General features: G+C 43.9%; 1 protein-coding gene across 2 annotated transcripts in view; it reads left to right on the top strand.

Moving 5' to 3' along the window:
* LOC137429716 (SHC-transforming protein 1) overlaps window positions 1-23,264 on the top strand; it is a 169,865-nt gene that overhangs the window by 95,002 nt on the left and 51,599 nt on the right. For both annotated transcript variants that reach the window (XM_068119889.2, XM_068119888.2), the window contains exons 3-6: window positions 9,509-9,658; window positions 19,097-19,167; window positions 19,454-19,517; window positions 19,704-19,823. In XM_068119889.2, the coding sequence (XP_067975990.1) occupies window positions 9,509-9,658; window positions 19,097-19,167; window positions 19,454-19,517; window positions 19,704-19,823 (405 nt within the window). The remainder of the gene's footprint in view (window positions 1-9,508; window positions 9,659-19,096; window positions 19,168-19,453; window positions 19,518-19,703; window positions 19,824-23,264) is intronic.

The raw sequence follows: 23,264 nt of genomic DNA, 5'->3' as shown, positions 1-23,264 counted from the left end.
AATATTCCCTTTAAAAAGGCTCCATCAATGTTGGCCCCAAGCTCTAAATGAGACAGCCAGTTTAATATTCCCTTTAAAAAGGCTTCATCAATGTTGGCTCCAAGCTCCCAATGAGACAGCCAGCTTAATATTCCCTTTAAAAAGCTCCATCAATGTTGGCTCCAAGCTCCAAATGAGACAGCCAGCTTAATATTCCCTTTAAAAAGGCTCCATCAATGTTGGCCCCAAGCTCCCAATGAGACAGCCAGCTTAATATTCCCTTTAAAAAGGCTCCATCAATGTTGGCACCAAGCTCCAAATGAGATAGCCAGCTTAATATTCCCTTTAAAAAGGCTCCATCAATGTTGGCCCCAAGCTCTAAATGAGATAGCCAGCTTAATATTCCCTTTAAAAAGGCTCCATCAATGTTGGCATCAAGCTCCCAATGAGACAGCCAGCTTAATATTCCCTTTAAAAAGGCTCAATCAATGTTGGCTCCAAGCTCCCAATGAGATAGCCAGCTTAGTATTCCATTTAAAAAGGCTCCATCAATGTTGGCTCCAAGCTCCCAATGAGACAGCCAGCTTAATATTCCCTTTAAAAAGGCTCCATAAATGTTGGCTCCAAGCTCCCAATGAGACACCCAGCTTAATATTCCCTTTAAAAAGGCTCAATCAATGTTGGCTCCAAGCTCCCAATGAGACAGCCAGCTTAATATTCCCTTTAAAAAGGCTCCATAAATGTTGGCTCCAAGCTCCCAATGAGACACCCAGCTTAATATTCCCTTTAAAAAGGCTCAATCAATGTTGGCTCCAAGCTCCCAATGAGACAGCCAGCTTCATATTCCATTTAAAAAGGCTCCATCAATGTTGGCTCCAAGCTCCCAATGAGACACCCAGCTTAATATTCCCTTTAAAAAGGCTCAATCAATGTTGGCTCCAAGCTCCCAATGAGACAGCCAGCTTAATATTCCATTTAAAAAGGCTCCATCAATGTTGGCCCCAAGCTCTAAATGAGACAGCCAGCTTAATATTCCCTTTAAAAAGGCTCCATCAATGTTGGCCCCAAGCTCTAAATCAGACAGCCAGCTTAATATTCCCTTTAAAAAGGCTCCATCAATGTTGGCTCCAAGCTCTAAATGAGACAGCCAGCTTAATATTCCCTTTGAAAAGGCTTCATCAATGTTGGCTCCAAGCTCTAAATGAGACAGCCAGCTTAATATTCCCTTTAAAAAGGCTCCATCAATGTTGGCTCCAAGCTCTAAATGAGACAGCCAGCTTAATATTCCCTTTAAAAAGGCTCCATCAATGTTGGCCCCAAGCTCTAAATGAGACAGCCAGTTTAATATTCCCTTTAAAAAGGCTTCATCAATGTTGGCTCCAAGCTCCCAATGAGACAGCCAGCTTAATATTCCCTTTAAAAAGCTCCATCAATGTTGGCTCCAAGCTCCAAATGAGACAGCCAGCTTAATATTCCCTTTAAAAAGGCTCCATCAATGTTGGCCCCAAGCTCCCAATGACACAGCCAGCTTAATATTCCCTTTAAAAAGGCTCCATCAATGTTGGCACCAAGCTCCAAATGAGATAGCCAGCTTAATATTCCCTTTAAAAAGGCTCCATCAATGTTGGCCCCAAGCTCTAAATGAGATAGCCAGCTTAATATTCCCTTTAAAAAGGCTCCATCAATGTTGGCATCAAGCTCCCAATGAGACAGCCAGCTTAATATTCCCTTTAAAAAGGCTCAATCAATGTTGGCTCCAAGCTCCCAATGAGATAGCCAGCTTAATATTCCATTTAAAAAGGCTCCATCAATGTTGGCTCCAAGCTCCCAATGAGACAGCCAGCTTAATATTCCCTTTAAAAAGGCTCCATAAATGTTGGCTCCAAGCTCCCAATGAGACACCCAGCTTAATATTCCCTTTAAAAAGGCTCAATCAATGTTGGCTCCAAGCTCCCAATGAGACAGCCAGCTTAATATTCCCTTTAAAAAGGCTCCATAAATGTTGGCTCCAAGCTCCCAATGAGACACCCAGCTTAATATTCCCTTTAAAAAGGCTCAATCAATGTTGGCTCCAAGCTCCCAATGAGACAGCCAGCTTCATATTCCATTTAAAAAGGCTCCATCAATGTTGGCTCCAAGCTCCCAATGAGACACCCAGCTTAATATTCCCTTTAAAAAGGCTCAATCAATGTTGGCTCCAAGATCCCAATGAGACAGCCAGCTTAATATTCCATTTAAAAAGGCTCCATCAATGTTGGCCCCAAGCTCTAAATGAGACAGCCAGCTTAATATTCCCTTTAAAAAGGCTCCATCAATGTTGGCCCCAAGCTCTAAATCAGACAGCCAGCTTAATATTCCCTTTAAAAAGGCTCCATCAATGTTGGCTCCAAGCTCTAAATGAGACAGCCAGCTTAATATTCCCTTTGAAAAGGCTTCATCAATGTTGGCTCCAAGCTCTAAATGAGACAGCCAGCTTAATATTCCCTTTAAAAAGGCTCCATCAATGTTGGCCCCAAGCTCTAAATGAGACAGCCAGCTTAATATTCCCTTTAAAAAGGCTCCATCACTGTTAGCTTAAATCTCCTAATGAGACAGCCAGCTTAATATTCCCTTTACAAATGCTCCATCAATGTTGGCCCCAAGCTTTAAATGAGACAGCCAGCTTAATATTCCCTTTAAAAAGGCTCCATCAATGTTGGCTCCAAGCTCTAAATGAGACAGCCAGCTTAATATTCCCTTTAAAAAGGCTTCACCAATGTTGGCTCCAAGCTCCCAATGAGACAGCCAGCTTAATATTCCCTTTAAAAAGGCTTCATCAATGTTGCCTCCAAGCTCTAAATGAGAAAACCAGCTTAATATTCCCTTTAAAAAGGCTCCATCAATGTTGGCTCCAAGCTCCCAATGAGACAGCCAGCTTAATATTCCCTTTAAAAAGGCTTCATCAAAGTTGGCTCCAAGCTCCCAATGAGACAGCCAGCTTAATAGTCCCTTTAAAAAGGCTCCATCAATGTTGGCACCAAGCTCCCAATGAGACAGCCAGCTTAATATTCCCTTTAAAAAGGCTTCATCAATGTTGGCACCAAGCTCCCAATGAGACAGCCAGCTTAATATTCCCTTTAAAAAGGCTTCATCAATGTTGGCTCCAAGCTCCCAATGAGACAGCCAGCTTAATAATCCATTTTAAAAGGCTCCATCAATGTTGGCACCAAGCTCCCAATGAGACAGCCAGCTTAATATTCCCTTTAAAAAGGCTCCATCAATGTTGGCACCAAGCTCCCAATGAGACAGCCAGCTTAATAATCCATTTTAAAAGGCTCCATCAATGTTGGCTCCAAGCTCCCAATGAGACAGCCAGCTTAATATTCCCTTTAAAAAGGCTCCATCAATGTTGGCTCCAAGCTCTAAATGAGACAGCCAGCTTAATATTCCATTTTAAAAGGCTCCATCAATGTTGGCTCCAAGCTCCGAAATGAGACAGCCAGCTTAATATTCCCTTTAAAAAGGCTCCATCAATGTTGGCCCCAAGGTCTAAATGAGACAGCCAGCTTATTATTCCCTTTAAAAAGGCTCCATCAATGTTGGCTCCAAGCTCGCAATGAGACAGCCAGCTTAATATTACCTTTAAAAAGGCTCCATCAATGTTGGCTCCAAGCTCCCAATGAGACAGCCAGCTTAATATTCCATTTAAAAAGGCTCCATCAATGTTGGCTCCAAGCTCGCAATGAGACAGCCAGCTTAATATTACCCTTAAAAAGGCTCCATCAATGTTGGCTCCAAGCTCGCAATGAGACAGCCAGCTTAATATTACCTTTAAAAAGGCTCCATCAATGTTGGCTCCAAGCTCCCAATGAGACAGCCAGCTTAATATTCCCTTTAAAAAGGCTCCATCAATGTTGGCTCCAAGCTCCTAATGAGACAGCCAGCTTAATATTACCTTTAAAAAGGCTCCATCAATGTTGGCTCCAAGCTCCCAATGAGACAGCCAGCTTAATATTCCATTTAAAAAGGCTCCATCAATGTTGGCTCCAAGCTCCCAATGAGACAGCCAGCTTAATATTCCATTTAAAAAGGCTCCATCAATGTTGGCCCCAAGCTCTAAATGAGACAGCCAGCTTAATATTCCATTTAAAAAGGCTCCATCAATGTTGGCTCCAAGCTCCCAATGAGACAGCCAGCTTAATATTCCCTTTAAAAAGGCTCCATCAAAGTTGGCTCCAAGCTCCCAATGAGACAGCCAGCTTAATATTCCATTTAAAAAGGCTCCATCAATGTTGGCTCCAAGCTCCCAATGAGACAGCCAGCTTAATATTCCCTTTAAAAAGGCTCCATCAATGTTGGCTCCAAGCTCCCAATGAGACAGCCAGCTTAATATTCCATTTATAAAGGCTCCATCAATGTTGGCTCCAAGCTCTAAATGAGAAAGCCAGCTTAATATTCCATTTAAAAAGGCTCCATCAATGTTGGCTCCAAGCTCCCAATGAGACAGCCAGCTTAATATTCCATTTAAAAAGGCTCCATCAATGTTGGCCCCAAGCTCTAAATGAGACAGCCAGCTTAATATTCCATTTAAAAAGGCTCCATCAATGTTGGCTCCAAGCTCCCAATGAGACAGACAGCTTAATATTCCCTTTAAAAAGGCTCCATCAATGTTGGCTCCAAGCTCCCAATGAGACAGCCAGCTTAATATTCCATTTAAAAAGGCTTCATCAATGTTGGCTCCAAGCTCCCAATGAGACAGCCAGCTTAATATTCCCTTTAAAAAGGCTCCATCAATGTTGGCTCCAAGCTCTAAATGAGACAGCCAGCTTAATATTCCCTTTAAAAAGGCTCCATCAATGTTGGCTCCAAGCTCTAAATGAGACAGCCAGCTTAATATTCCATTTTAAAAGGCTCCATCAAAGTTGGCTCCAATCTTCCAATGAGACAGCCAGCTTATTATTCCCTTTAAAAAGGCTCCATCAAAGTTGGCTCCAATCTTCCAATAAGACAGCCAGCTTAATATTCCCTTTTAAAGGATGGCATACTCTGTGACGCAACATTGTGCTTGTGTATAAAATAAATAACCGTTTCTGATTGGATCATTGTCTCGACTTCATTAGATTCTGATTATCCTTCCGTGGACAGAATTCGTGGAATCATTGTTTGTTCTTTGATCTACCGAATGACAGAGGACTCTGCATGTTTCACTGAATCTGTGCATTGTGTAGTACTAGGGCATGCCCGTACTATATATAAGCTAGGACGTGCCCGTACGTGGGTGCCCGTTCCTTGCAAAAAAAAAAAAACTGCAAAAAAAAAAAAAACTGCAAAAAAAAAACAATGGTTTGGTCCATTCGCAACGACCACAGAACCCCCCCCCCTCTATTTACATGAATGGTTTGGTCCATTCGCAAAGCCAAAGCGAACGACCACAGAACCCCCCCCCTCTATTTACATGAATGGTTTGGTCCATTCGCAAAGCCAAAGCGAACGACCACAGAACCCCCCCCCCCCCCCCTCTATTTACATGAATGGTTTGGTCCATTCGCAACGGCAAAGCGAACGGCGAACGGCTAAATCGCCATAGCTCGGTAAGTACTTGTCCGATTAATTTCAAACCTTGAAAAGGCACATCCTCGGGTCCCCAGCAATATACCTGGCAAGTTTCAAGTATATCGGACCGGTAGTTGTCGAGAAACAGCGGTCACAGACAAACGTACAGACGTACAGACGTACAGAGATTACTGGAATTATAGATAGACTAGGGCATGCCCGTACTATATATAAGCTAGGACGTGCCCGTACGTGGGTGCCCGTTCCTTGCCAAAAAAAAAAAAAAAAAAACATGAATGGTTTGGTCCATTCGCAACGACCACAGAACCCCCCCCTCTATTTACATGCAATGGTTTGGTCCAAAGCGAACGGTTTGGTCCATTCGATGTGATTCGATGATTCGATGTGAATGGTTTGGTCCATTCGCAACGACCACAGAACCCCCCCCCCCCTCTATTTACATGAATGGTTTGGTCCATTCGCAAAGCCAAAGCGAACGACCACAGAACCCCCCCCCTCTATTTACATGAATGGTTTGGTCCATTCGCAAAGCCAAAGCGAACGACCACAGAACCCCCCCCCCCCTCTATTTACATGAATGGTTTGGTCCATTCGCAACGGCAAAGCGAACGGCGAACGGCTAAATCGCCATAGCTCGGTAAGTACTTGTCCGATTAATTTCAAACCTTGAAAAGGCACATCCTCGGGTCCCCAGCAATATACCTGGCAAGTTTCAAGTATATCGGACCGGTAGTTGTCGAGAAACAGCGGTCACAGACAAACAGACAAACGTACAAACGTACAACCCGCGATGAAGCTATCTCTGAGGGCCTTTCACTCACTCACCGCAGGCAGGTAGGTGGTCTTTCTGTCTTCTACCGACTCCTCTCCGGCCTTGCTCCCCCAGCTCTCTCTGTGCTCTGTCCCCCAAATATTCCTACAGGTCGCACAAGATCTGCCAGCCACCCTCTGATGGTTAAACTGCCGAAATCTCGGCTCTCTGCTCACCTTCACTCTTTCATTCCTCTTTTCTCCCGCCTCTGGAACAAACTCCCACACTCACTTCAATCACACTCCTCCCTCCAGGTCTTCAAAACAGCTGTTCACCACCATCTCTTATCTTCCCCCATCCAAAACCTTGATCTTTTCTACCCCCACTAATTCACCCCAGATCCACCTTGTTTGAAATTCCAACTTCTTTCCTGGAAGTCTTGGCAGTGTCCATATGTTTTATACCTCTCCCACCCCCCCCCCCTTCCCATGCCTTCCCCCCAAAGCCCTCTCCCTCCCACAGTTCTCTCAATGTCTCCATGTCTCTCGGTCCCTGCTCTCAAATGTTGTGTTTGTGTCCTTCCCCCTCTCTCCCCATCTTGTCTACCGCTCCCGATGTTATTTGTTTTGTGTGTCTGTTTGTCTTTCTGTGTGATTAATGTTCGCTCTTTCACGAGCCTCGATCTTGTATACAAAAAAAAAAAAAAAAAAAAAAAAAAAAAACGTACAGACAGAGATTACTGGAATTATAGATAGATTAGTCAGGGCAAGGATTTGGAATTTGGTCAGTGTGCACAGAGCACACAATGACCTTCTCATTTCAAATGGCATTTTGGGCTGCTTAATGTCCATCAGCCAAGTACTGGCAGGCAGGACAGCCAACTTGACATCTACTCGGAAAGGGTGGTCTACTTCTTGATGTGATGACCTGCCTCCAAATTTACAGTCCCAATGAAATTGAGGAAAGATGAATACTTTGCTTTCTGAAGACTCACAGTCTTCTTGTGGCCGATTTTATGAACAAATTCCAAATTACTATTGACAATCTTGTATCATTTTTGCGGTTAGGGTGCCGGCTTGGGATCCTAGGATCCTGGGTTCGAATTCCGGTCGATCGCTGAATTAACGCCAGGTGGGTTCACTCAGCCTGTCTTCCTTCCGAGGTCGGCAAATTGAGCACCAGCTTGCTGGGATGAATGATCCCGGTGTGTACCCGGATTTAGAATAGGTACAAGGAAGTCAAAGTACAGGTACAAGTCAATAGGTACAAGGAAGTCCTTGGTGTCCTTGTGTTTTGTACTTCTCCCACCCACCCCCCCCCCCCCTTTCCCACGCCTCCTCCCCGCAAGCCCTCTCCCTCCCACACATCTCCCGATGTCCCTGGTCTCAAATGATGTGTTTGTGTGCTTCCCCTTCTCTCCCCATCTTTTCTACCGCTCCCTCTTTTTATATATCTTGTTCGTCTGTTTGATTTGTTTGTGAAATAAATGTTAGCTCTTTCACGAGCCTCGATTCTGTATACAAACCCCCCCCCCCCCCCCCCAAAAAACCGTATCCCTGCGCATTGCAAGAGGCGACTAAGGGTTGGCGTCAGGAAGGGCATCCGGCCATAAAAACATTGCCTCAAACAGGGAACCATGATTGTCATGGGGCCCGCAAGGCTAACCCCCGCTCCAGCTGGGAAAAATGGCCTTAAAACGATCATTCATTCATTCAATCTTGTGTCATTTTTGTCTTTCTTAACCTTTAACCTTTACCCCCAAGTGCCTGCAGCAGCTTTGACTGGATACTTCCAATCACATTTACCTACCGTATAAATCGATATAGCACGGACAAGCAAAGCTGTGAAGGCAAAGACAAACCACCCAGTTTAACCCTTGCCAATAAACTGCTTCATACCAGGTGACAATGTCGCACGTGCTCAAGTCCATTCGATGTCTCTAATAGGCCTACAGAGCCGACAGAAAGCAAAGTTTATGAATGACCAGAAAACTTGGCACTGGTTAGCCAACAGATGGCGATGAATACATTATCCAGAGTGGTTTTCCTGTCCAATACATATAAACACACACACCGCACGTGCCCCAGCTCAAAATAGCCATATTGGTGCATAGGTTGGTTCGGGTTAGGGTGAAAAAAAAGAGAGTAATTTCATCCCACGTGGGCCGTTCGTGCAGCCTGAGTTGTTGCAGAGATGAAGAACCTTCTGTTCTGTCCCATGTTCCTTTGTTGGCCCCCGTCGCACCGCGGAGCGATCTGGGGACTATGGTTTTCCCCTCCATCCGTGCGTGCGTGCGGACGTGCGTGCATGCGTGCGTGCGTGCGTGCGTAAGCGAAGGACCGAATTCTAATTTGGTGTGTGGGTGCAATCCACGTCAACATCCAAGATGGCCGCCACCATATATATGTCTGAACCTTGTGAGCGAAATATCTTGAAACATAAACGAACTACTAACTTCTAATCTGGTGTGTGGGTGTGTCTAGGCATAAGGAAGAACGCTATTGAAAATTGGGTCGCCACGTCAAAATCCAAGATGGCCACCGCCATGTATGTCTGAACCTTGTGAGCGGAATATCTTGAAAAATAAGCGAAGTACCAACTTCTAATCTGGTGTGTGGGTGTATCTAGGCATAAGGAAGAACCCTATTGAAAATTGGGTCGCCACGTCAAAATCCAAGATGGCCACCGCCATGTATGTCTGAACCTTGTGAGCGGAATATCCTGAAAAATAAGCGAAGTACCAACTTCTAATCTGGTGTGTTGGTGTATCTAGGCATAAGGGAGAATGCTATTGAAAATTGGGTCGCCACGTCAAAATCCAAGATGGCCGCCTTGCGTCTTCCACTTTGTCAACTCACATCACTTCACCGACGGGGGACCTAGGCGTAACGCTTGTTAAACCCCCGTTGGGCCAAAGGCTGATTATCATCACCAACTGCACCTCTGCATGACCACCAGATACATACTTAGACTTAGAGATTGCAACCGAAAAGGCAGGGAATGAATCCGGAGCGCAATGTTGCCACGAGACGCATTTTGAGCTCGGAGGGGATGTTAAACCAGAAAACATTGACAGAAATGAGACTATATCGAAGCTGCATTTGCCTTGTCTGGTATGTAACCCTTAAAATGTTGGAAGAGATAGAAGTGTTTTGGCAGCGTCGTTGGTTGCATGAAATATTTAAGCGTCCGAACATCATTCGTTTCCCCCTCTTTGTTCTGTAGGATGGGAGCCGTTATGCCGGAAGTGGCCGTGGATTCGGGGATCCTGTGGAAGACTGGAACCGCAGTGGAAGTTTCATTAACAAGCCGATGCGTGGTTGGCTGCACCCCGACGAGCTAGTCCTGGGACCGGGTGTTCTCTACAATGTGCGGGTAAAGTCACTTCAACATTTGTTACCGTAACCCTCTTGCAGGTGCAACCAGTTTTTTTCATAACTTTTATGTTTGAGATTATGGAAGACCAGGAGATGGTCGCTTGGAGTTTGTTCAAATAATCAATACCCAGGAGATATTTTCCTCATGTAAGATTAGGATCAAAAATTTTTTCAGGAGATTAATTGTATTGAGAGAGGATGAGAGGGCATTTGGGAAGGAGACACAGCAAGAAACTAGAACGAAACTCGTACCTCCACCAAGTTGAACAGTTACTGTTTTGTATCGCACTGATAGGCCAGATCTGCATCCGCACCTGAACCAAAATCGAATCTGATTGGTTGTGTCAACTACCCAACTCATCTACCAAGTTTTGTCATAGTTCATCCACAACTTTTTGGGATATCGTACTATGTATCGTTTTTGGCCCTATCTCCTCTCAACGGTGAAGAATGTCTTGCAAAATTCGAGTATCAGGATGCGGATCCGGATTTTCACCTAAATCAAATCAATTCATCCTTGTCACACACCCAACTTGTCCACCAAGTTTTGTCTGAATCCGTCCATTATCCAGGAAACAAGACGCAATCGACAATTTCAGTTGTTTCTAAAAGAAAACTTTCATCAGTAATTTGTTCAAATAAAACTGATTAACTTTATATTTTGGCCTTTCCATCAAACCTTTGTTCTGATCACAAAACGTCATACTTAGCTTGATATGGCAGACTTCAGTAAATAATCCAGTCTGAACTAGAGGTTGTCAAGCAATGTTTAAATCCAATGAGATCGCTGAAGTTGAAGGCCTCACTGTGTTTGCGCACAGCAGTCGAAACACATGCACCGAATGAAAAATGAAGACTATCAAATGAAGGATAAACATACAGAAAGAAGACCTCCTAAGATTGATTAGAACAGCCAATGGGAAGATGAGACCAAATAGTCAGCCGAAGGCCGCACAGCAGCACTGTCTGCAAACCATCTGTGCAGCATCTGGGACTTACAAAGTATGGAAAGCTCCTGCCTAATCACTGAATCCACTGGATCCACTTAGTGATTGGGAGCGTCTCTGTATGTGGCCTGTTCCAGCACCATCAGGGCTGCTCAACAAATTCAGAGGCCACAGATCGCATACATCCAAGCCAAGGCTTTTTGGGCCTGTTGAAGCCCTTTGCCGTGCTGTCTCCATTCCGACGGTTCGTTTCAGGCTAGCTCAACGCTGTTACTGCACAAAAACAGTCTCTGCTTCAGCTCAGGCATGCGGACACTGGAAACGGAGAGATGCTGTGCAGGCCCGGCCACATGCATCTCTTGGGCAGAACGCCATGCACAGTGCTGCTCCTCTCCTTCAAGCTACTGGCCAAACTCCTTCCGCTTTGTCGTTGACTTCAGTCCTCTCTGTCTCGAGGGCCCACCCCCATCATAACGTCACCTCAACAATGAACAATCAGCATGCCAACCCTTATACCCACGGGGTATGTTGCTGGGCAATCATCCAATCAGACAACCTCCTGTCCTCAACTCTCCTAGTGGCGACACCTAATCACAGCTTGCTCGCCTGACACCCAGGTACCATTGCTTCAGTGTCGGTGTGTAGTTCTTTGCCAATAGTCGTTCATCCACTTTACTCCTCAATCAATGTAGCCTCAGCTGATTTACTTAGCTTATGTCTGGTCACGTGATGCTTTTTCCACATTTTCTTTACCTAGATAACGTCTCAATTATAGATTCCATATAACAACTACTCCTAAATTACACTTGCAAAATAACTTTAAGCATTAACAAAAATCGCTACTATTCAAAACCTAAGCAGAACAACATAATTACATCATCAGGAAGTACAAATCATACCGTTACCAAGGGTGACATTGTCATCACTGTATCGGTAATATTGTATGAATTTGAAAAACCCATTTACACAACAGTAGGCTGTGGTTGAATATAATAATATCCCATGTATGTGCTCATCATGCAGAGCGTGTATGCTCAACTGTTAGGTGTAATCTACATTTGATTGGTGCAAATGGGAAGGGAGAAAGAAATTGAGGAAATAGCAAAATTTAATGTGCGGTAAGGGTTAGATAAGAATAAGAGGAGTGGGACAGGATAGCCTGCATTTATGGGACTTATGGGTAAAGATGGTGTCAACCATTGCCGTTTTTCATATGTGAAATATTGATGGCCTCCAACATAACCTTTCATGTTAGCACCATGTTAGCACAAGAACACCCATCTGAAGGTTGGTGAGATTAGCCTGGTTCAGAGAGGGGCAAAATGGGATTCGCCTGGGATGAGCCTGGTGATTGATGGGATACCAGGTTCAAATGCCACGTATTGTGTTACTTTGTCTGTTGTCTTTTGAAATTCATGATCGATGCTCGTGTACGAGCTAGAGCAGAATGGAAGGGACCAAAATGTAAAGGGGGAAGCACCAGCGGCAGATTAGAGGTGAGAGTAAGAATGAGATCAAGGGTAGAGGGAGAAGGACACGTGGGCGTCAACAATCTGTACACAAGCTGAATGAAACACAGCAAAAAGAGGAAGGGGAAAGTGGAGATAAAACAGAAAAGGAACAAACCAAGCAACAACTAACAAATGAAAAGGGGTGAGGGAGAGGAGGAAAAAAAATCACAATAACCTGGAAAAAAGGGAATGCTTTGGAATGGGGTCATTTGGGGGTAGGAAAGATCATGAGTAGGGATGGGGAATGACCTGAGGTAGTGGTGAACAGCTGTCTTGAAGCCCTGGAGGGAAGAATGGGTCTGAACAGACTGGAGAATAAGTTGGTTCCACAGGTGAGAGAAAAGAGGAACAGATTAGTGAAGGTTAGTGAGCCTGGATTTGGGGAGGTTAACAAGAATATGATTACTGGCAGACTGTGTGCGCCATGAAGAAACCTGAGAGGGACAGAGCGAAGAGAAGGCAGAGGCTGGAAGACCACAAACGAGGCGGTAGAATACAGAGGCCACCAACCTGCCTACAATGCGCAAATAACAGGACTAGACATTCAGATTCATCACGGGAGATTACAATGATTCTTTGGGCCTTGCTTTCCACGTGAAGGGCAAAATGTGAGGCAGGGGTGCCAGCCCAAAAGAGAGATCAGTACTCCATTAAGATGCAAATGAAGACCTTGGAGGTTGTTAAAAGTTCAGACTGGCAAAGGAAATTTTTGCACGACAACAGAGGCCCAGTCGGCGGCTTGCTTTGGAGACCATTTTGAAAATACAGTCTGCCCAAGAAAGATCATGGCTGATGGTGAAGCCCAAAAGTTTGAATGACTGAACCTCTTCAAATGGTTTGTTTAGGAAGTAGATGGGAGGGTTTGCCAGATGGTCCTTTCGGAGAAAGATAGTGAGAGAGTGAGATTTGTCAAGATTGAAAGACATATTCCAAGTGTTGGACCTGCTTCTGATTCTGTCAATGTCTATGGAGAGGGAAAGGACTCCTGCCTGCCTGTCTGAAGGATGAGAAATGATATGGCAGAAGATGGAATCATCAGCAATGAGATTGGCATTATTTTTCAGGGAATTACAAGGATAATAATTGATGACGATGAGGAACAAGACTGGACCCAAGACACTGACCTGGGGCAATCCAGTCTTGACAGGGAGAGGAGATCGGAAGATCCCTTTATAAGAGCTACAGACTGAATACGGGGTGGAGGACGTTAGTGATCCATGAGAGGAGGTGGCCTTGGATGCCATAACTAGGGAAGTTGGAGATCAAGATGAAGTCCCAGACTGTATTGAAAGCTCGGTATATGCCCAGAGAACCTGCTCTGGTGCTCTTGCTCGTCCTCTTTCTGCACTGTTCACTCGATCATTATCTCTTGGGCAGTTTCCACGTGCCTGGAGGTTAGCCAACACCACTGTAATAGTTGTAATACTCAAACATGGTGCAAAAACGGATCCTCTTAACTACCGGCCATCGCAATCATCAGGAAGGTCACGGGATCCTTCCTCACAGTTGACATCAAATCCTTTCTTTACTCCAACAGCCTCATTTCAAATCATCAATTCAGATTCAGATGCAGTCATTCTGCCTTGAACATGCTGCTCCTGCTATCCCAACAATGGATGGAAGCCCTCAACCTCAGACATGACATCACACATTCCTTTAATTGTAAATGTGTAAAAACCATGAGCTAACCTATTTCATTCCATTGCAAGATAAATCCCTCCCTTAACCTGTGCCGAGGGATGTTTGGCATACTCACCATGCTTACCCAAGCATTGGTTTTCAAGGTTGAGCAACCAAGGGATTTGAACCCATATGAGCCAGTGAGGAGAGAAACAGGTCTTTAACCACCAAACCAAACAGGCAGATTACAAAACAATAAAAACAAGCTCGTTATTAATGCCCAGTACTCAAGAAATTTTAATCAAACTGAAACAATAGTCCTGGAAAAATGATTGCTGGACATTTATCAGCCTCAAAGAATTGAAGATCAGGATAGATTTTCCTAGTTCAGAGAAAGACTCCATATTTCATGTCCCGAAGGGTATTGCTGGAGTCATTTGAGGAACAGGAAGCAAAACTATCTAGTCATTAAAAACTTATCTACTCTGAAACACTTTTTACCACCCCCAGGCTTTATGCTCCATCCATTCCTATTTTCTCTTCTCGATCTACACTCTTCCGCTCCCCTCCTCCGCACCCCTTGCACTCCCACCCACACACACACGTATTCCATATCCCACTTCCTCACCCCTATCTTTTCTTCCATCCTCCCTCCTTCCTTTTTTTCTCAATTTTAACTTTCGAAAAGCACACCCACACCTCTTTTGCATATGTAATATATAGATGCCCCTTTTTTCGTTGCCATTTCCATTGCTACTAACAGCGTTTAAACATTGCATCAAGCATCATAATGTGACGATTTTTGACAATGATCCACTTATGTTTGCCTGTGGTCGAAAATTCCATCTTTCCCACTGATGGAAAAAAGTGCAAATACGATCTGATTTAATTTGTGGGCTTCCAAGAATGTCACTCGGCGGTTGAATGGGTGAATTGGATCGTGCCAATGGGAATGACGTTGCAACAGATTCAATCAGGACAGAAAAGCTGTTATTTTTTTTGCAGTATTAAGTGAATTTTTTTCCGCTTGAATTTTTTTTGCTTTTCGGCTGAAGTGTGGATATGTGTCACCACCTTCCGTGACGTCATCATTCTGATATATTGCTTGATATAATTTTCACTCATTTATGGGCGTAGTTTTCTTTGTGAATGGAATTTTCTTGAATTGCTCAGTAAAATAATAATATCAATCAAACTATCCTTAACCATAACCCGAGCCTTCATTAATTTGTCACCTAACTCAAACCATGGATTACAAAATGAACTAGAATGGCACTCGGAAGAGCACATACAGTCACGTGAAAAAGTAAGTACACCCCATGTAAAGTTTTGACTTTTTCAATATATTTCAACATATAGCTATTTGATCTTCATTTCAACAATATTGATAGATAAAGGTGATATAATATAACAAATATCATGAAACATTTACATTTTGTAGTCCATTGTATAATTTAAATAAACATCAATGCAAATTTCGCATGTGGAAAAAGTAAGTACACCCCTACATTTATCACTACTTCAAACACCTAAAATTAGAATCAGGTGCACCAGCTCAGGTGCAAATGATTAGAACATCGATAGAGAGGATCTTGGAGGAACCTGTCTTATTTAAACCTCAGACATTTAGTTTGGTTTGCTCTTTGTTGTTGAAGTGTGCGGCGTCACCATGCCTAGATCAAAAGAGCTCTCTGAGGCCTTCAGAAAGAAGGTTATAGATGCCTACGAGTCTGGGAAGGGATTTAAAAAGATCTCCAAACAATTTGAAATCAATCATTCGACTGTCCGGAAGATCATCTACAAGTGGAGAAGATTCCAAACAACTGCCAACTTGTTCAGGCCAGGTCGCCCGAGCAAGTTCAGCCCGAGAACAGACCGCAAGATGCTGAAAGAAGTCTAACAGAACCCCAGAATGTCATCACGGGACCTACAGGTAGCTCTTGCCACTGTTGATGTCAAAGTGCACGAGTCTACCATTAGAAAGAGGCTGCACAAATTTGATCTACATGGGAGGTGTGCCAGGAGGAAACCTTTGCTGTCCAGAAAGAACATCAGGGCAAGACTAAAGTTTGCCAATGAACACCGAGGCAAAGACCAGCACTTCTGGGACAATGTGCTCTGGACAGATGAGTCAAAGGTACAGCTATTTGGCCACAGTACCAGAAGACATGTTTGGCGAAAATCAAAGACAGCATTTGACCACAAGAACCTGATACCAACTGTAAAGCATGGTGGTGGAAATATTATGGTTTGGGGCAGCTTTGCTGCATCAGGGCCTGGGCAGCTCACCATCATAGAATCCACTATGAATTATTCATTGTACCAGAGGGTGCTTGAGGATAATGTGAGGCCATCTGTTGGAAAGTTGAAGCTCAACCAAAGGTGGACCTTGCAACATGACAATGACCCTAAACATACCAGTAAATCCACCAAGGAATGGCTGAAAAGAAAGAAATGGAGGGTTCTGGAATGGCCAAGTCAAAGCCTAGATCTAAATCCCATCGAGATGTTGTGGGGGGATTTGAAACGAGCTGTGCATGCAAGAAACCCCTCAAACATCGCACAGCTAAAATAATTCTGCATGGAGGAGTGGGCAAAAATTTCTCCCAGTCGATGTCAGAGACTGGTAGACAGTTATAAGAAACGCCTACTTGAGGTTGATTTCTGCCAAAGGGGGCAATACCACCTATTAGAGCCAAGGGTGTACTTACTTTTTCCACATGCGAAATTTGCATTTATGTTTATTTAAATTATACAATGGACTACAAAATGTAAATGTTTCATGATATTTGTTATCTTATATCACCTTTATCGATCAATATTGTTGAAATGAAGATGAAATAGCTGTATGTTGAAATATGTTGAAAAAGTCAAAACTTTACATGCGGTGTACTTACTTTTTCATGTGACTGTACCTCCCTCCGCCAGGGTGAACAGTTTACGTTTTGGATCCCACTGATAGGCTGGATCGGGATCTTCACCAAAATCTAATCAATTAATCCTTGTCACACACCCAACCTCTCCATGAAGTTTCATCTGAATCCATCCATAACTTTTTGAGATAGCCTGCTCACAGCAAGTAACAAACAGACAAACAAACACACAGGGGTGAAAACATGACCTTCGTCCACCTTCGATGGCGGAGGTAATAATAATGGGTTTCCTTCGAAAGAACTTCAATACAGGAGGAGGTCATATTGACCCATGAAGCATGTGCAATGGTATTCCCAATCCGACATAGTAATAATCCTCCCACATCTACAAAATAATGTCGGCTTAACCGCGCAACTTAACCACTCACACCACAGGTATTAATACAGAGGTAGTAGACAAGACAGAAAGATGGAAGCTTCTCCCGGTCCCGGACGATGCTTGAATGGAATCAGTTCTATCTTCAAGCCGACGTGGTTTCGTGAGTGTGTGGGGAATTATTACTATATCGGAATAAGAATACTATCTGTAAATACGTTACTGATCTCGACCCATCTTCCCTCTACACGCCATTTGTAATCTTCTTCTATCTATATATATATATATATAAGAAAGTTTTTGTTTGTTTTTTGTTTGTCTGCACGCGCTAATCTCCTGAACAGTGAAAGACAGGAGGAAACCTCTGAAACAAAAAATGTCGGGACGGGCCCCGGGAAGGTTATAGGCAAGGTGGCGGGCGAGGCCGGCCTGGGCCCATTTCGCAATAAATCTTCTTCTTCTTTCAAAATTCTCAAGAAGTACAACTTATGCACTTAATAGGAATATCTGACTGATTGCAACAGATGCTTTCAAAATTCTCTCTCGTGGGGCCCGACAGAAGAAAGAACAAGGAATCGTTGAGCACTAACTGATACTGGGCTCGCGTCAGACCGATGTACAGAAGACTAAATTCATTCAAAAAGAACCCGGGCAACGCCGGGTGCATTCAGCTGGTACATTATAAACCTAACTTGGTCTCTGGGTGAATTATGTTTGCCGTGGTGGCATCATCTGGTGGTTCTACCAAGTCCCGGTAAGGGTCGATTGGTTGTTGATAGAAAAGATCACGTCACATAACTTAGGTTGCTCGGCCTAAGATCAAGATCAGTCACGTGATCATCTATTGGCATAGCACTCGGCTGGCTCTGTGATTCCAACAGGTTCAGCAGTGGAGATAATAGGCCGGGATCTGACCCAAAGCTACCGACTCACTAGGGGTGACTGCTGCGGTCATTTTGACATGACTCGCCAAATTTGTAACGGGCAACCGGGAGACCATAACAATATCGTTGTTTGTCCTTTTGAAATGCTGAGTGTCAATCAAGGAAGTAGCATGTACCGTTTTTAAAGTCCAGTATTACTCAGCTGTGGTTTTAACAACCGACCTCCCAGACTCAGAGCAGATGCTCCAACCATTACTCCACGAATTCTGATTGAGTATTACGCAACTACTGAATCTGGAAGTTAAATCTTATACAGAGTATAACCTTAAGAATAATTTCGCAGTGACATCTGCTTATGGAATTTCGGGCATCTGAAGGACTGTAAACCTTGCAAGGTTTGGAAATGCACAGCGTTGTGCAGAGCGAAGCATAGAAGTCTGATTACATCCGCTGGGATTATTCCAGAAAGGCCAGTGGATCGATCGAAAAACTCCCTTGCCAGGAGGATGGCGGAGGGGTTCTTCCTGCTGAATTTCTGCATGCATTATGGAACAAGAATCTATTAGATACTTCCTGTGCATGCCTGGTCCTGCATCACCCAGACGCCCATAGAAGATGATGCAGTCAATGACAATGTCTCGGTGGTCTCACATCATATACGTTGTGGTGGTCTTATGAGATGTTATATTATGCGGTGATCTGACTACATAATCAGTTTTGTTACCAGAACCTTATACAAGTTCATAATTAATTTATTAATATTATAATTCATAATTTCATAACTAATCATAATTCATAATTTATTAACAACTCCATCGCACTGAAGAGGGATTAAAGTAAAAAAAAAAATACAGAAAAAAAGATGAGCCATGAAGCTAAGGAGTCAGGGGTCTGAATTTCCGAGCCGACCTCATTCTTCGCAACTGGCAGAGGAACGACAAACGAACGCCTGTGCTGAGAACGAATGACCCTTTGCACAAGGAAAGTCAATGCAGCAGTGTTTTCTGATGACCTGTATCTCAACTTGCTCTATCAGTACGTTTCTCTTTGGTTTGTTGTTCGAAAGCGATCTGTTGGTGTCCATGTGCTGCCATGGTCGAGCAAGGTTGAGTTAGTATATGTAACATGGACAAATGTTTGGATAAAGCCAACATGTTATAATTGGGCAAAGTTTGTGAAAACGTTTCTCAAACTCTTCGCACTCACAAGGAGTTCTTCTTTGCAGTACATGGGCTGCATCGAGGTGATGAAGTCCATGAGAGCTCTGGACTTCACCACCAGGACCCAGGTTACCAGGTAATGCCTCTGGTACACAGTGCACGTCAGGAGTTGCATTCGTTTGGTTTTCGAGTTTACATCATTGCAAGTTGAAAGCTTAGATCCCGACTCGCTTTTTGAGCTAAACAACGATACCCACAATGCAATGCTGCATGTGTTATGGTGAGGCCACAACCACAATGCAGTGCTGTGTTCCAGGGAAGCCACACTCACAATGCAGTGCTGAGGTTCAAGGAGCCATTCCCACAATGCATTGCTGTGTTACAGGGATGCCATTCCCATATAATGCAATATTGTGTTACAGAGAGGCCATCTGCCAGATCTGTGAAACATGTGCAAGCTTAAAAGGCATTCCACGCAAGCGAAAGGTAATGTTTCAGAGGTAGTTTGCACCCTTGTCAATTTTTATTTTGCTGTTACTGCAATGTTGCTTTGAATATATGATATAATAGAAATAATGTATTGTATGTTTGACAGGCCTCCTTCTCTTTATTATTAACCAGACTTGTCCTTTGCCACCCCCACTCTCCTCCTCCCTTCCCTTGTGGTTCCAGCCAACCCAGCAGCCTTTGTGTTCCATACTGGGTAACAGAAACATGCAATTTTCTGGCTTCAACATCACCCTCACCATATCTATCTCAAGTCTTAACTTAAAGATGCCCATCAATAAACAGGTACGAGTTACCCTCTCAAGAAATACAGCTTCCTGCAACCTCATGATTGGTGAACCTTGTTGTAAAGCTCTATCTATATTAATTAAAAAGTTTTAGTACTATAAATCGATTTAATCTGAAAAGTTCCATCCACTAATGGAAGAGTAACTGTTACAGAAGTGGTTTCTTCGGTAAGGTGACGGTCTTTTACATTGCTGAAACCAACTTTCCATAGCAGGAAATCATAATTTGGACAGAGTAGTACCTGCAGGCAACGGATTACCCCTTAGGAGATTTACCGTGGATCTTGAATGTGTATAAGCAAGTACTAGTATATGGGACAGCCAGCTTAACCTCCTCATTAAAGTGCAGGTAAACTGCAGTGAGTCATAGTATGAATGAGTGCACCATCCTGGATCAATGAATAGGATATTGTTTGCCAGTTCCTGGCCAACCTCAAATTCCTGATCTGACTTCCAGTGGGAAAGGCAATGGCAAACCAGTCATATTATTGCCATGAGACTGCCTCAGCAGCATCGAAGCTTTGAAAAGAGCATGGAAATTGGATTAGATTAGATACCACTCTCCATCCATTCTTGTACAATACGTAGCTGCTTTTTGCCCGTTTGCTGAGAGCTTGGCTGTGCGGCTGATTCGGTGATCACTGTAGGTCAGTGTAGGAATTTAGTTTTTTCTCAATGGAGGCTCATGGAAGAGAGAGGTTAAATCAATAGTGGTGTAGCAGGGCAAAATTTGGCACAACCAACAAGGGAAAAGGAAGAGAGAGAGAGAAGAGAGGAGAAGAGAAGAGAAGAGAGAGAGCAGAGAAGAGAGAGAGAGCAGAGAAGAGAGAGAGAGCGAGCACAGACAGAGAGCAGAGAGAGAGCGAGAAGAGAGCACAGAACAGAGAGAGAAGAGAGCAGAGAGAGAACGAGGAGAGAGCAGAGAGAGAAGAGAGCAGAGAGAAGAGAGAGAGAGCAGAGCAGAGAAGAGAGAGAGAGAGAGAGCAGAGAGAGCAGAGAGAGAGCGAGAAGAGAGCAGAGAGAAGATAGAAGAGAGCAGAGAGAAGAGAGCAGAGAGAGAGCGAAAATAGAGCAGAGAGAAGAGAGAAGAGAGAGAGAGCAGAGAGAGAAGAGAGAAGAGAGAGAGAGCGAAAATAGAGAAGAGAGAAGAGAGAAGAGAGAAGAGAGAGAGAGAGAGCAGAGAGAGAGCGAAAAGAGAGCAGAGAGAAGATAGAAGAGAGAAGAGAGCAGAGAGAAGAGAGCAGAGAGAGAGCGAAAATAGAGCAGAGAGAAGAGAGAAGAGAGAAGAGAGCAGAGAGAAGAGAGCAGAGAGAGAGCGAAAATAGAGCAGAGAGAAGAGAGAAGAGAGAGAGAGAGCAGAGAGAGAAGAGAGAAGAGAGAGAGAGCGAAAATAGAGAAGAGAGAAGAGAGAAGAGAGAAGAGAGAAGAGAGAAGAGAGAGAGAGAGAGTGAGTGAGAGTGAGAGTGAGAGTGAGAGTGTGAGTGTGTGTGTGAGAGAGTGTAGAAGTGCGGAAACAAGCAAGCAACTCTGTTTAGTTATGAAGGGTTAATGGGGGTAGTAACGACCATGGGTCAGGATGAGGTTGTGGTGCAATGCCTGCTTGAAGCCTTTGAGGGAAGAGTGAGACAGACAGCCTTAGATGGAAGAAGTGAGGAATAATGGAGTTTGCAAGTGCAGTCAGCCTGGATTTTGGAAGTTATTTAACCAGAAAGGGGTTACTGGAAAACAGGTGCATTCTGGAGTTGTTGGAGAGGCTCAGAGCACCGAGAGAGCAGAAGGAGAAATATTGGAGAATAAACGGTGGAAAACAAAGAAAGCACCGACCTGCCTGCGATTGAACGCAGCAAATCTTGTGCTTCAGCCTCATTGTGAGACATTTCAATAATGATGACTGCTTCAGATTCCATAGAATCCAGGAAACACAGATGTGATGCTGTGGTGCCAGCCGATATGAGATGCAGTACTCCATTGAGCAAAAGGAAAACGCCTTGTCGACTGTGAGTAACAAGGAAAGATTTCGATCGACACAGGATTCCCAGTCACCGACTGGCTTTAGAAGTCAGCTTTGCTATGTGATTGGCCCAGGAAAAAGCATGGCTGATGGTCAGGCCGAGAGATTCAAGAGACTGAACTTCTTCCAGTCGCTGACGAAGGAAATTGATAGGTGGGATCGTTTGACTATGCCTCTGCAGAAATACTGTTGGACTGCATCATTTATCAGGATTAAAGGACATACTGCATTTTTCATATCAGTATCGAATCAATTGAGATCAGGAAATGACACAGCTGCAATCTGTCTGGTAGAGGGATGACATAACATAAGGATGGATCAGGACACAACAGGACAAAAGGAACACTTTGAGAGGGTGGGGACTGGGGAAACACCAACATTAGAGTTTAACGCCAAGATGGAGGCAGACTTAGACAAACAATGGGAGGCAGGAGAGGATGCATATGGTGGACAAAATGGCTACAGAAGAAAACTCTCAGGGAGGAAAACTGGAAATTATGAAGGAGGAGGGATTGGGGTGGGGTTAACAATGGTACAAAATATAAAAATTTTGAATTGGTGATGATCTGAAATGGTGGTGAACAGCTGTCCTCAAGACCCAGAGGGAAGAATGTGATTGAGCAGGATGTGGAAGTTTATTCCACAGGCAGGAATAAAAGAAGAACTAGAACAGCACTCAGTAGACAGCATACCTCCACCTGGTTAGCCATATCACTCATTGAATCGATTCTTCTTTGTCAAACACACAACCTTTCCAACAAGTTTCGTCCAAATCCATTTTTAGCTTTTTGAGCTATCCTGCTATGTATACTTTTTGGCCCTATCTCCAAATGGTGAAGAATCACTTAAAAATTCTAGTAGCCGGATCCGAATCCGGATCTTCACCAAAATCGAATCCTTTCGTCCTTATCACATGTGCTACCACTCTGCCAAATGTAGTCCAAATCCGTCCTCAACTTTTTGAGACATTTTGTTCACAAACAAACAGACAAACAGACAGACAGACAGGGGTGAAAGCATAACCTACATCCACCTTTGGTGGCGGTGGTAACAAATGAGTGGAGTTGAGCAGTGACTACCTAAATCCAGGGATTTAGGTAGTTTCACCAAAAGGAGGTTGATCGTGGACCATATTCACAGGGGATACGTTCCTGGAAAATGCCGTGAATTGCGAAACCGTGAATAGTGGGGCATTGTTTCATTAGAAAAAGGGGGGATAGGTTCCTGAGTCACAAAAATCCATGAATAGGGAGGACCAAATCATGAATGGCAAGGCAAAATCCGCGAATGGCAAGGCAAAATCCGCAAATGGTGAGGCAAATTCCGAGAATGTCGATGGCAATCCGTGAAGGCCGATGGAAGTCCCGGAAATGGCGAGACAAAACCCATGAATGTCGATGAAAATCTCAGAAATGGCGAGGCAAACCA

Source organism: Myxine glutinosa, chromosome 6 (assembly GCF_964187855.1).
Source record: "Myxine glutinosa chromosome 6, kmMyxGlut1.1, whole genome shotgun sequence".
NCBI classification, from domain to species: Eukaryota; Metazoa; Chordata; class Myxini; order Myxiniformes; family Myxinidae; genus Myxine; species Myxine glutinosa.
This window is presented reverse-complemented; position numbering and strand designations above follow the sequence as displayed.